Consider the following 14,968-nt stretch of genomic DNA (forward strand, 5'->3'; position numbering starts at 1 on the left):
GCAGGTTCGGCTGCGCTCTCGGCTCAGCTAGTTCCTGGTCTGACTCTTAGGCCCTGCCTGGGCGACAGGACAGCGGGGTAGCTGCCGTGGGCGAGTAACTGCTCGCGGGGGAGCAGCGGGTGGGGGAAGGGAGCGGGAAGGGAGCCGGAGAGATGCTGCCCGGAGTGTAGCCGCAGCAGCAGCGCCGCCGCCGCCACTACCACCACCATCATGATCATAGAGAACGTGGACGCGCTCAAATCCTGGCTGGCCAAGTTGCTGGAGCCAATGTGAGTGCGGCGGGGGCTGGTTGTGGGGAGCGGAGGAGGAGGGCGAGGGGCTGCGGCGGCGGGGCTGCGGTGGAGGCCTTCCCATGTGGGAGAAGGGAGCCGAGGGGTGAGAGGCAACCGAGGAAAGGGGGGCGAGCTGGGGAAGAGGAGTTACGGGTATGGGGGGGCTCCTTGATAAATAGTCGGGGTGAATGAAGAGGTGAGGGGGGGGTCGGTACTGGTAAAATGCCTCAAGTCAATGGGGTACATGTGCGGGGATGGGCTTCGTGCCAGGAGGCGGAGGCGGCAAGAGGGGATTCGTGAAGAGCTGCTGTGGGTCGGCAGCGGGTGTGGGGCAACTGGCGTCAACAAGGGGTGTGTGCCTCAGGAATGAGGTTAAGGTTATAACTGGTTCTGGGACGGGGAGGCCGCTGAGGGGCCGCGTGAGGAAGTTGGTTGTTTGGGTGGGAGACACACACACACACACACACACACACACACACACACACACACACGGAAAGAGTAGGTGCTGAGGTTATTGGGCTATGCAGGGTTACCATTTCTGGAGGGGGTGCTGCTTTCTGTCTTCTGCACTTGCTCGTAGTTCTTCCAAACTGTAATCTGGTGACTAATTGTTTAATAATGCATAGCTACCATAGTATATATCACTTTAACAAAAACAGGGGAACTACTCTTCAGAGCAGCTCCTTGAAAAGTAAAACATGCAGCATTAGGCCAAGTGTGCCTTACTGCAGGAGTGCTACAGTGGAGACGAAATGTTGCCCCCTCCTGTGTTCATCCCTTTGTCAAAACGTCTGAAATGTTGGGGGTTGATGAGTTGTTTGTTAGGATAGTTTAAAAGAGTACTTCAGACAAAGGGGGCAATCTTGATTTTGTTTTTATATTTAGTTGCAAGCTTTTGGTCATAAGTTGCTTGGGTTTCCTTGGGCTGCTTACCCAGGGTCTGTGTTTCCATTTTGGAAATGAGGCACAGTGGAGACTGTGGTGTCTTTATGATATATGATTGATTTACACGTGAGCCTCCATTTGGAGGGGTTCACAGCAACACCCCACAAAAGCCTTGCTATCTCCCATAGCTGCAGTTGTCAAAGTGGCCCATGGGAGTAGGGGAGTTTTGGACCACTGTTAAGATACAGTTCCCCATCCTGGATACATACTGACAGCTTGACATTGTTGCTTAATAAGCTGATGTTTTGTCAAGCTGACACTTAAATTCTAATCTATGTGTATATCACTGCATCAGTGATAAGCAGGCAGAGATACTAGACGGAAATCTTACATTATATATATTTTTTGCAGTTGGTCTGTTAATTGTCTTTTTGGCCCAGGAGCTAACATGTCAACTTCCCTGCACTTAATTTTGGGAGCAAGTACTCTACACTAAACTATTAGCTTGAATTGATATGTGACTTCAGTTTTAAATTCTGAACAGCGAGTTAAGACTACAGACACTCTTGAATATGCCAAGAGTGAGTTAAAAGTAAACTTGAACTACCCTGTTGTAAATAGACAGAGTGCATTTCTGTCTCATTTGTAGAATCCTAATGTGTACTTCTCTGCTGCATAGAGTTGTGAAGCATTAATTTTCCAATGCCTGCCCAGTTCCTTGAAGACATTTCAAGTGCTAATTATCCTGCCTTTGTGTTTTTGTTGGCTTTAATATGCATTTCCTATTTCAACTACTACAAAATTCTGATTTATTATTAAACAATAAAGAAGTAGCAATTTCACATTTGCATTTCTGGGCAATTTTGGCATTTAAATCCATAATTATAGACTTGCATAATTATGACCATGAAAAGTTCCTAATTCTATACTGTGGGTGGGATTCACCTAGCAAAAACTATGAGTGAAAGTCCTGGGCAAGGGCTTCTGTTTGTTCAATGGGGCTTCCCCACACTCCTCCCCCTGCTTGCCCCCTGAAATTGGCTCAGGAGGGTTAGCAGAACCCTTACTACAAGGAGGGTAGAAGAAATCATTCCTTCTGGCTACTGGATAAGCTTGTGCAGATGGAATGTTTATCATAACGCAACATTAAATTTCACCCAGTATATTTAGTTGTGCATAGTAGTTTCTGGATAAACCATTTTGGTTAATCTGCTAAATGACATATTTGGTTAATATTGATAGTTGTTTGGCTCATGCTTGCAGTCACAGCTGTACGTAAATACAGTTGCTGAAGCCTAGTTTTGAATATTATGTCCTTGTTAATCAACTTGCACTTTTTCAGCCTTGGTTTCAGAACTGTCATAAAAACGTGCTTCATTTAACATACGAAAAGTAGAAAAATGTCTCTAACTTTTGTTTTTGATTTCTTGAATATCTACAGCTGTCTTATACTGAGCCAGATCCTTTGGTTCATCTCACATTATTGTTGAGTTGGCTGCCTTGAGTCTCATGCCAGGGTCCTATCTAGACTTTAACTGGAGTCTCCAGGCATTAATCTGATACTCTTTGCATGCCAATCATATGTTGTACCATTTTGCTATGGCCCAGTTGCCCAAGTAATTAAGCCATTTGTGGTTCAGCATCCAGGAGCAAAGAGGAAGTTTTTAATTCAGCTGAATTAAAAACCTCACAAAGGACACTTTGAGGGTAGAATAGTGATTATTTGCTCAACTGTGGAAATCAAAATTGGGGAGATCCCTGCTGCAGTCATGCCCTGCTTGCTTCTGATAGGTTGGCCATGGTGAAAACAGGGAATTGGACTAGATGGGCCTTTGGCATGATCAAGCAGGTGTCAAAATTATACTGGGTAGTAGGTTTGGTTGTTTGTATAGCATTTGTTCAACATAATTTCTATTTTTGTATCAATTCTGTATCAAGCACCAATTAAATTAAAACAATAGCAAGATGTTCTATCCACCCTTGAATTTGAAGACTTCATTCTAAGGCTGCTAGCCTAAGCATATGTACTTGGAAACATGGCCCACTAAAATTTGTGGGACATGCTGCTCAATAGTGAGGGGAGATATTCATGCTTAATGACATGTCTTCACTGAAGATGAATCCATTGTAATGCTTCATTGTGCATTAGACTCATAAAGCTGTAAGTTACATAATGATAGCAGTATTTTTTTCCTTAGATGTGATGCCGATCCATCAGCCTTGGCTAACTATGTTGTGGCATTGGTCAAAAAAGATAAACCAGAAAAAGAACTGAAGGCTTTCTGCGCTGATCAGCTAGATGTCTTTCTGCAAAAAGGTACTGCTGTGATTTTTTCCCCCTAATGGCAGGATTTTGTGAATATGGTGGTAAGAAACTTTTTTAGGAGGAGCCCTGGAGATAGAATCATAGATTTGTACAGTTCAAAGGGACCCCCAAGGGTCACCTAGATGGAGCTTAATTATATGATAGCAGCTTCAACAATGTAAATGTTTGGCCTTCTCAGTAAAACAATTGTACTGTACTCATAAAGGAACTTTGCCTATTTACAATTAAGCAAGTGTGAAAGATCTTTTTTTCCCCGTCGCAGATAGTTTTAACTTCTATTCACAATTACTGGAGAAATACATTTCACATTGGCCAAAGAGTATCCATATTAACTTATGAGGACAATAAATTATAAATAACTAGAGCACAATTTTATCATGGGACAAACCAGTTCATCTCTAAGTTAGTGTAGCACGTGTTAGCTATGAAATACAAATATGAATCACAAAGTGTTTGAATAAGCCGCAAAACATTGGCTGGATTTCAACGTAATACTAAACCATAGTTTAGCATTGACTAAATTGTAATTAGATTAATTACAGTTTAGTGAGTTGTCTGAACCATAGACTGGTTGATCTTAACTATGGTGAAAGCTCATAAACTATAGTTGGCTTGCTTCCAAGAAGGTTGTAGAGGATTCTTATGATCCTGTTCTTGGACCTGGCAGGTGCAAAGCCAAAATAAATTATATTCTCCTAACTATGGGGCTGGTCAGGAAGCAGCATTCATCTTCACCACTGCTTTGGAACTCCAGGATTTGAAGGAATTGCCAAGCTCCATTTGCTTACACCAACACTTACACCATCTTTTTCTGTACACAAAATGATTAACCAATAGGTTTTAATGCATTTTTGAGAACATATGGTGTAGATCCAAAGGGCTACTTTAGGCAGAGGACAACACCATACAAGAGTGTACTTTTGTGGAACATTTCATTTCCTTCAAATGGTAGACCTCCGTGTCACTTGGCAAATGAATTTTTTAATGCTCCACACTTTTAAAGAGACTTGCAGTGTAGCATGGCAGACTTTTTGCTAATGAGAAAACTAGTCCAGTGCTCTTTCAGGCACAAGGAACTCAACTGGCCTGGATCAAAGTAGCAGAAGTATGATTAATATAAAACTAGGGAGTAGGATCTCTTTTGGAATGATTCCTTTTTTCTGTATTTCTCTTCCAGAAACGTCAGGCTTTGTTGATAAACTCTTCGAGAGCCTATACACCAAGGATTACCTAGCTCCCAATGAACCAGCAAAGCCAGAGTTGAAGCCTGTGGGTCAGGTCAAGGAAGAAATCAAAGAGGAGGTAATGTCAAATTTCTTTGTCTCTTGCTTGTGACTCTTGGTGCAATCCTGTGCATGTTTGTTCAGAAGTGTGTCCCACTGTGTGCATAGGATTAAAGCCATGCAGTGTAGTCTTATACATATCTACTCAAAAGCAAGCACCCTTGAGTTCAATGTAACCTATTGACAGGCAATTATAGGATTGCAGCCTTAATCTAGCTTTATTAGAAACATGAGTAGTTTCCCCCCCCTTTAATATCCAAAGGCAGCAGATAAGCTGGTGTGTGTATGTACATGTGTAGACACACACATGCAGGTGACAGTTGCACTATCTTTTATAGTGCAGATCCATTGTTAATAGTTATGCATGTCCTTTTGAAAAGCTATGTATGGCAGTTAGCAAAGTGAAAAATTCTTTCATAGTTCAGTCCTTTTAAATGATGAATGGTTTGTTAAAACTTGAGGTATCAACAATGTGCTTTTACATTTATTTATAGGCAGAACAAGGTTCTTCAGGCAGCTTACTACATAAAAGAAAGCAAATTAAAATTGATTGAGTAGTGAAATAAAAAGTATCAATTAAAAACAATGCAACCCAAAATACAAGGAGATGAGAATAAAATAATAAGGTTGAAACAGTTTAAAGCTATAAAAGACTTTAAAGGTCCTGGATTATTATTATTATTATTATTATTTAAATTGTTTTTATTAAAATATTTTCTTGGGTAACAAAAGAGGCATCCATGTGGTACCAAAAAATATACCGTGCTCTCTGCAGTCACCTGGTGGAAGCACCCAGTGATGGGTCTCAGACGAAGACTTCAGGGTGCATATAGGACGAAGAAATCCTCCAGGTACCCTGACCTGCAACCCTAAAAGACTGAAGGTCAATATCAGCATTTTGAATTGGAAACAGATTTGAAGCAAGTGAAGGTGATGAGCACTGGTGCAATGTTCTCATCCCTCTCACTTAGTAACCTTGCAGCCATATTCTGACTGAGGTTTCTGGACAATTTTCAGACAGGCCCACACACAACACCTTGCATAATCCAGACAGGTGGTTACCATGGTGTGGATAACAACCTAAACTATCTGTCCAGTTACAGTTGTCCTAGATGGGGCTCGTCAACCTGGGAGGGTAGCCCATCTAGGAGAAGGAAAACACTGACCCTAAACCGTCTCTACCTTGCAGCTATACTCATTTGTATGAAAGGCTTCGGGAGTAAACCCTGAGGAACAATCTGTGCCCACTGATTTGCAGAATATATTTAGGAGTATAAAAGTCTTAAGGAGCAAACTCTACACAAGCCCAGAGTGGGGTGCCTAAGGCAGTTGGATGGTGTCTTGTATGCCGCCTCCTAGTAACTCCTGCAGCCAAACCAGTGCCAAATGTATTGCTCTGCTTTCCTTCGGACAACATCAGTGAGGCCGAGAGGGAGTCTTGTCGTCTGGCAGCCCAGGACCTCCATACACTCTATCCAGGCTTGTGCCCCAGGGAGGTCACTTTGGTGCTGCAAATGCAGCAAAGTTACTGTTGTAACTGTTGTACCAATCTAAACTGGTAGAAGGTTCTCCATGCTATACTTGTCCTTCTAATGATGAAGCTGAATCAGTGAGCACACCCAGTGTCTAAACCTATTAAATCTAATGTCACTCCTATTAAGGGAGTGCAACCAGGCTTTAAAGTTGATTCTGAAGCCAGATAACCAGACCTCTGCAACCTTCTGCTTTTTGAGAAAGTTTACTTGAAAAGAGAGTTGCTCTACAAGAGTCCACAGCTTCAAGTACCCCTGCATGCTGTTATCTATCCTGAATCCTGTCGAGTCTGACTTCATATGTTGCTTGCTAAAATCCTAGAACATCGACTGTTCTAAGATTGTACACTTCATAGTACTAGGGGTGTCTTGTTTAAGAGTAAGTGTAGTGAAGGAAATAAACCAGTTTTCCTTAAAGTGTAATGTGTTCATAGCTCAGACAGGCTGATCTGATGTAAGTGGTGGACATATTACAGCAAAGTGTTTGGCTATACTTAGATAAGGTCAAATGAGACATGATATCCTCACACCACACAGTCCCGCTCCTCCCCCATCTCATATGCCTGTATTTCATGTAATGTTAGAGGTGATTTTTATTTCTAATTCTAAATTCTCTTAGATATCAAAAGATTAACTAGATAATGCTTAAGTCATGTTTAGACTCCCCCCCATGCACTTTCTATAGACAGTTTAGTATATTCTGTCACACTTTTGTTTTCTTTCTTCCACAATCTTTTCTAGAAAGTATGATTTACATTATATAATGAAAGTTAATGGCTTTGAGATTATAGAGTTAGACTGTTGCACACTTTATGCAGAGCTCCTCTCAGTGACTGTTTAGAGATTTCAGCTCTTCTGCTTATGAAAACTAATAACCCTGAAATAGCTCCAATAACTCTTGGATGAGACTGATTTTTCATTTCAGTTGGCATTCAGGCCTGCCTTTGGTGCTGAGACTGCCTTGGTTGGCCTGTGTCAGGAAAGGGACGGGGGGGGGGTGTCCATGTTGATTTTTCTTGACCTCTCTGCACTTTTTGATACCATTGACCATAATATTCTTACAGAGAGGCTGTCAGAGTTGTGAATAGGGGGACTGTCTTGCAGTGGCTTTGTTACTACTTGGAATGATTTCTATGTTTGCGTTTGGGGAAATTGTTTTCTGAAGCCCATGAGAGCATCTCTAGTAATGTGCCATAATCCATGAGTTGTATAACACGCTTACAGTTTTGATTAAAAGGCATTTTTGTGGCCAATGTTAGGCAGTCATAAGGGTTCCCCTGCACATGCTCAATCAATCAATCAGGATGTTTATTCGGCTTTACACCCATCATAAAACACAACACAACAAAATAAATCAAATAAAACAGTGGACTTGTTCAAGCCACAAATAATAAAACACAATTCACAGCTCACAAGGACAAATATTAACAATTAAAAAGAAAAGTTTAAGATAATGATTAAAAATTTAGGCACTACGCTAAAATCAATATCAGATGTCATTATAGAAAATTATTATAACTATAAATAATCTGCTAACATTCCATTCCGTCTCTTGTACGAGAGGACGGCTGTTAGGAATTTAGCAACCTGTAGAGTAATATAAGGATCCACATCTTGAAGAACCCAGGCAAGCTGTAGGTCAACTGGTTTGTCAGCCATAGGCTGGATTATGGAATTTAGTATACTAGCACGAGCTGAACTGTACATAGGGCAGATAAACATAACATGATGTAGAGCAGGCATCCCCAAACTGTGGCCCTCCAGATGTTTTGGCCTACAACTCCCATGATCCCTAGCTAACAGGACCAGTGGTCGGGGAAGATGGGAATTGTAGTCCAAAACATCTGGAGGGCCGAAGTTTGGGGGTGCCTGGCTTAGAGGGTATTGTTCAGCCCCATGAAGCTTCCAAAGCACAGGGTTCGATTTTATCTCCCATTCTTTTTAACAACTGTGTGGAACTCTGGACTAGATGAGGGCCAACAAATTGAAACTCAATCCAGATAAGACTTAAGACATTGGTAGTGTGCAGGACCTCTGTCTGGATGAGTAAAATGCATCTTCTTTTTGAAAGTGTTGCACTCCCTTTGAAGGAGCAGGTGCGCAGCTTGATGGTACTCTTGGATCCATCTTGGTCATTGAAAACATAAGTTGCCTCAGTGGCATGGAGTGCCTTCCACCAGCTTCAGCTGCTAGCTCAGCTGTGTTCCTATCCAGCTAGACATGAGCGTGGTTTCAGTTGTCTGTGCTCTGATAACCTTCACATTAGACTACTGCAATGTGTCATACTTTGAGCTGACTTTGAATACAGTTTCCAAATTACAGTTAGTTCAGAACATGGCAGCTGGATTGTTAACTAGAACAAGGAAGCATGAACATATAATACACACCAATTCTGGCCCGACTGCTCTGGTTGCCAATTTGTTTCAGGCCCCAATTTGAAATTCTAGTTTTGACATTTTAAAGCCTTGAAGTGTCTTCATGGTCTTCTCTCCATAGACCCAATGAAAGTAATAAAACAGCATATTAGTTGTGACCCCCCCCCCCCGCCCCGCCCCACTTGCTTATGCTGCATTGCTCTTGCAAGTCTTCTGAATCCATATAGTAATCCAGCCTTGTTGAACACATGGAATATTGCAACAAATTATGAGTGCTTCCACAGTTATACTGTAAAGGCAATCTTTTTAAACCTAAAATGTAGCAGTTTCAAAATTAAAATAAAATTTCTTAAAGGTAACAATTATAAAAAAATATTATGATGGACATTGATTGATTGATTGATTGATTGATTGAATGATTGAATGTTCATACCACCCTTCATCCTAGGATTACAGGGCAGTTTATAATAACATAAAAATACATACCATAGTAACAAACAAAAGCAGGCCACCCACCCCATTTAAAAGACCATATATTGTTTAATTAGTCAAAGGCCTGAGATAAAATGAGTGTTTTTGCCTAGCGCCTACAGATAGGTACCGGGCAAGCCTCCCTGGGGAGAGGTGGGAGCCACCACAGAACAGACCCATTCTTATGTTGTCACCCTCCAGACCTCTTGTGGAGGAAGCATATGATGAAGAGCCTCAGATGATGATTGCTGAGTCCAGGTTGGTTCATATGAGGAGAGATGGTTGTTTTGTATATGTCCTCTTCATTACATTTCACACTAGAAGCAAATTTAAAATGTGTATACAGTGACTTGTCTCGAGCCTTGCTCTCTTATTGCTTAAACAGGTTTTTAGATTCTTTGGGGTCTTCCCCACGCCCCCAGGAGTGAAAACTTAGTGTGAAGTGATGATTTGCTGTTTGTCTTTAGCCATTTCAGGAGACTTTTGAAGATGAGCGAGAGGGCAAAAAGAAGAAATATGCTAGCCCACAGAAAAATCGTTCAGATTCTAATGAGCAAAGGTTAGTATCTGAAGTATTCTTCTTTAACACTTGTTAGCATTTGTTGGCCTCCGAATCAATTAAACTTCTGTTTCAGACATCATAATAAGTTTTGTGATAAATTTAGTAATATATGTGTCCCCTCCTTTTGTATTATGATTAGGAAGTTTTACAGATTCTCACATAATCCATTAAGAGGTCACCTTGAGGGCCAGGCAATCACCTTTAGCCTAACTTACCTCACAAGGTTGTTGTGAGGATAAAATGTGGAGAACTATGTACCCCACCTTGAGCTTGCTGCAGGAAAGATGGGATATAAATGAAATAAGTAAATATACACACAATTTTAGAGAACTGTATTGAATCCTCTGTGCCCATGGATGCAAATAATTGTTTTATGCAGGAGAGGGGCGGTCCCCAACCATATTAATAGGAACGATTTTTTAAAAAATGCAATACTAGCATGCTTTAGTAAGACAAACAATTTGGAGTTTATTTGCTTTAGGGCTATTACACCTAACATTTTTGTAGTTTTTTCCAATGTTGACGTCACTTGGATATAATTATGTTGTTTACTTCTTCATACAAACTTCCCTCTGTCAAAACTGTTGTTATATTTTGATGCCATAAGCATTTTCAGCTTTTCTAAATCCACCTGTTAGCATGTGTTGTTTTTCTTAATAGAACCAGAGAGAGAAAAAGAGATGATGGCAAATGGAGAGATTATGATAGATACTATGAACGGAACGATTTGTATAGAGACAAATATGATTGGCGAAGGGGAAGAAGTAAGAGTCGCAGTAAAAGTAGAGGACTTAGTCGAAGTCGTAGCCGCAGCAGAGGTAGAAGCAAAGACCAGGAAGCAAACAAAGAAAGGGATGCAAACAGAAATGTTGGTAAGCCGTTTACGTATTATAGCCAAGTAATGTCTAATCTGAGTTTCATGGCAGTTAATGAAATGTCATACTTCTTAATGAACATTTTATCCTGAATTTCTGGCAAATTCAACAAACAGAATTGTCTTTGAGAAGAAGCTATTGCTGACTTGTTATAAAGCTGGCTAAAAGCTGTGCTCTGAGAGCAACCTAATCTGGGGATTATTATTTTTTAATTTGTTCTCACGTGTATTCTGGTAGAGCAGTGCCTTCTGTTATACTTTCCCTGTTGGTAAAAGCTGCTGCTTTATATTGCTAGGTTTCTTTTGGCAGAGAAGAAATGTTGGATTTTCCTAACTTTTAATGGATCCCTGCCCCTTTACAAATAGCTGAGATCTTGTGTTGCCATAGCATTTCAAGAAAAAAGAAAGTAATTGAAATTACTTGAAAAATACAGTTTGCTTTTTTTCTAAAGGAAATAAGTTTAGTTAGTGCATACGTTGCAGGACAAATATTCACATTGTCTTGCAAGAACTAGCCTGAGTACACTGTTAAAACATTAACCAAGTTGTGCTTAGACGTTTCCCCCCGCATTTGTTATGGTGTTAAATTTTCTGTCTGCTGTCAGAGAATCTCCAGGTACCAAGGACGAACATAGAAACTTACCAAATCTATTATGATTTTTTTTTCAGATCACAGAGATCGAGCCAAATTCAAATGTGAAAGGAGTGATATGGAGAGCTCATATAACCCAGTGTCTTTGTCTTCCGTTAACTCTACTGAACAGTATTCCTCTGGAGCACAGTGTATTCCCAGTGCTGTTACTGTGATTGCACCTGCTCACCATCCTGAAAACACAACAGAAAGCTGGTCGAATTACTACAACAATCATTCTGCTCCTAATTCATTTGGCAGAAACGCTCCACCAAAAAGACGCTGTCGAGATTATGACGGTAAGTGTTACTCCTGGTTGTTCTACTTAGAATTTGCAATTAAGAATGTTGTTTTGAACTGTTTTGTTGTTGTTGCCAGCCACACAATATAAGTGAGACTTTGGTTTAAAATCTATATGTAATCTATTTTATTCATTCATATGTAATCTATATAATCAATCAGATAAAGGTAAGCTACCATTAATGATGGTTTATATTGTGATTTATTTTTATTTTACAGAGAGAGGATTTTGTGTACTTGGTGACCTCTGTCAATATGATCACGGAAATGACCCGTTGGTCGTGGATGAGGTATCTTTGCCAAGCATGATTCCATTTCCTCCACCACCCCCAGGACTTCCTCCTCCTGGAATGCTTATGCCTCCTGCGCAAGGCCCAACTCACAACATGAGAATGCCAGGGCCACATGTACATCCTCGGCCGCCGCCACCTGTTAGAATTCCTATACCAAGTAAGATTTCCTCCTTAAAATAGCACTTTAAAATACTGCAGTCAGTCAGCACAGTAGCTGAGAACATTTCATAAATGGTGCTTTATTTCTCTAAAGTAGCATTACAGGAATCTGGGGTTTGAAGGACCCTCCAGAGCACATTTAAGGGTGGGTGAGGGAGCTGCAGGTGGAATAGCTGAAAACTGCTTTCCTCCTGCCCAGGCTCTCTAGTAGATCCAGTGCTCGGACTTCTATCTAGGTTTTTGCCAAAGGCTTTAATGTGAAGGTCAGTATGATATATATAAGTAAGGTTATGAAGCTTTCAGGTTAACGGGTGCAGCAGTGGTCTAGGTATACGGCTAAACAGAAACTAAGATTTTGTCTGAACACTTGACACACCCTAAATGGGTTGAGCCATGGGGTTGGGCAAACAAGATGGCTCTCCTCTGAATAGGCTGGGCCTGCTGAGTGTTTGCATCCATGCAGCCATCTCCATATCCTTCGTGATGGAGGCAGAGTCAACGGGGTTGGTTCACTGTCTCATCTATTCCCAGGCAGCTCCCCAGGAGGGTTCATCACTGACAGTAGGCAGGGCCAGGGTCACATCAGTCTGCTGTGATGTGGTGCTCGGGGTGTCCAAGGCACACGGCCACTGTCCTGGATCTGGACGGAACAACTTCTAAGCTGCTGAACCCCTTCCCGGGATCCAGTTCCTCTAATGCCCTTCCCTTGTCCCATTCCTCCTTCCACTTGGACCCATTCCACTAGGATGTCTCCATGGGGCTCGTGTCGCCCCCATTCTGCTTAGTGATACCATTGGATACAAGCTTAGGTATATAACTGATCCTAAGGCTGCAGCCTTGCGCATAATGGTGCAGGATTGCAGCTTAAATATATAATGTATCTTGGACCTTAACAGATGCAAACAGTTGTTGATTAGTTTACTTGTGGAGACAGTAATGTTGAAGATGTGTGGGTTTTTTTCCTGCCAGGGCAAATAGAAGCATGTGCTTCTGTTGGCAGTTGGCGGATAGATCAGGTCCCAGATCACAAATATGCATCATGCTGGAGCTCTTTCTCCCAGGCAGTAAGGGCAAGTTTTTAAGAATAGCTGGTATATGCCAAGGTATGCTTTTTCTGTCACATTAATCGAAGTCCTCTGCCGTGCATAGCCACTTATAGAGCAGTGCTAAAGGAAGTGAAGAGTTAAGGGTCACACTCAAGGTGTCAGACAGACTGGGCACCTAGGTAACAGTAGTATCAGAGCATTTCCCTATTTACTTCATTGTGTAAAGGCAATTATTTTTGGACTTGCCTTAACTAGCAGCCCTCTTCAGGAGTTTGGCCTTTTTTCAAACTTTTGGCTAATGAAACAGCTTTTCCTTTTCTCTCTCTCTCTAAAACATCGGAGATGGTAGAAAGAACTGGCTAGATTAAATTTAGTTTTTTAGTTATTAAAAAAACCACAGTATTAACTTATTACTAATCCTGAGATAAATTGGGTGAGGGGAGTAAATTAAGGTCTTTGAATTATTTACTGGTTTGGAGTTTTGAGCAAAGTACAGGTTCATCATAAGAGGGCAGTTAGATAAACAAAGTATCATACTATATGCGCACGCATATGCAGGATTATAATATAGGGCATTCACTAGAACAGATGAATAATTAAAAATTTAGAAGAATTTAGATTTCATTTCCAACAGTAGCCAGCCAGGTGCTCCTGAAAACCCACAAATAGCAAACCCAGTCGAGCATTGGGAAACCTATTTCTTAATGTGTTGCTTCTATGGTCATAGTGCTGCTGTTCCTGCCTTAGATAAGTGAAGCAGTAGTGGGGCCTGATTCCCCCCCCCACTGATTCCCCCCCCCCAATACACAGACTTGAAGACCAAAGTTTACTATTGCTGAACTAGAAAGGCCAGTGGTTTGAGTCAGTGTAAGACAACTTCCCATATACCTTTATATTCAGAGGCATTATGCAACATAGAAGGCCCTCTTTAGCTATTGTGGAAAATATTATGTGAGAGAAATTTGGATAGAATTTTAAGTGGACTTGATTTGGCTCTTCCTTGACACTGGGAAGAATGGAATCGTTTTCTGTATGCACCCTCACTGAAACTGTGATCAGCTTGGGTATTTGTTCAGCAGCTGTGGATCCTCTGCAGACAAATGTGTGAGAGCTGTTGGAGGCAGGAAAATAAGATTGTTCAGAGATTATTTATAATGCAAAACAAAATCAGTTTGGGATTATTTCAAAAATTGTGTATTTCAATGGACCGTTATAAGAAAAGAACCCAGCAGTTTAAACAAGCAGCAGATGTGTATATGACTTGTTCAAAGCCTGTCCTTGCACAACAAAGGATGAGCCCCTTATTTTGGATCAGTCAGCAAGGATAACGTGTTTTCTTTCTTCAGTCCTACCCTTTTTGCAACATTTCTGTTGAGGTTGATGAAATAATAAGCAAAGATACTGAATTGTTGTACAGTGGTACCTCGGTTTATGAACACAATTGGTTCCGGAAGTCTGTTCATAAACTGAAGCGTTCATAAACTGAAGCAAACTTTCCCATTGAAAGTAATGGAAAGTGAATTAATCCGTTCCAGATGGGTCCGCGGCGTTCGTAAACTGAAAATTTGTAAACCGAGGTGTTCATAAACCGAGGTTCCACTGTAATTGGACAGGTGGAAAATATTTCGTAGATGTGGTTTGCTGTCAGGAAGGTCAGAATGACCACACCGTTGTTGTTGCCGTTTGTGTTGTTGTCCTAGTTGTTACTATTGGTATTGTTATGCCACTGGCTCTTCCTATTTCTAGCTCACACAGAAAGTTAGTTAAAATAGAAAAATGCTTTCTCCAGTTTATTGAAAAGCAGCTTTAACCAAGGCTTGGTGCCATTCACTATAAATGAATGAATCAGTTTATTACGGCCACAGACCGGAAATGTGGACATATACAGCGATAGAGATCATGTAAATATATATAGGTTAAAATTAAACTCTATAAGTTAGAGCACAGTAAATAATACAG

General features: G+C 41.0%; 1 protein-coding gene across 1 annotated transcript in view; it reads left to right on the forward strand.

The window, feature by feature from the left end:
• RBM27 (RNA binding motif protein 27) overlaps positions 1 to 14,968 on the forward strand; it is a gene marked incomplete in the record, with an annotated part of 39,484 nt that continues 24,516 nt past the window's right edge. Inside the window, 7 exon segments of the mRNA XM_060271696.1 lie at positions 1 to 269; positions 3,356 to 3,474; positions 4,661 to 4,785; positions 9,612 to 9,703; positions 10,367 to 10,578; positions 11,250 to 11,510; positions 11,731 to 11,961. Of these exon segments, the coding sequence (XP_060127679.1) occupies positions 211 to 269; positions 3,356 to 3,474; positions 4,661 to 4,785; positions 9,612 to 9,703; positions 10,367 to 10,578; positions 11,250 to 11,510; positions 11,731 to 11,961 (1,099 nt within the window).

The sequence above is a fragment of the Zootoca vivipara genome, chromosome 2 (genome assembly GCF_963506605.1).
Source record: "Zootoca vivipara chromosome 2, rZooViv1.1, whole genome shotgun sequence".
NCBI classification, from domain to species: domain Eukaryota; kingdom Metazoa; phylum Chordata; class Lepidosauria; order Squamata; family Lacertidae; genus Zootoca; species Zootoca vivipara.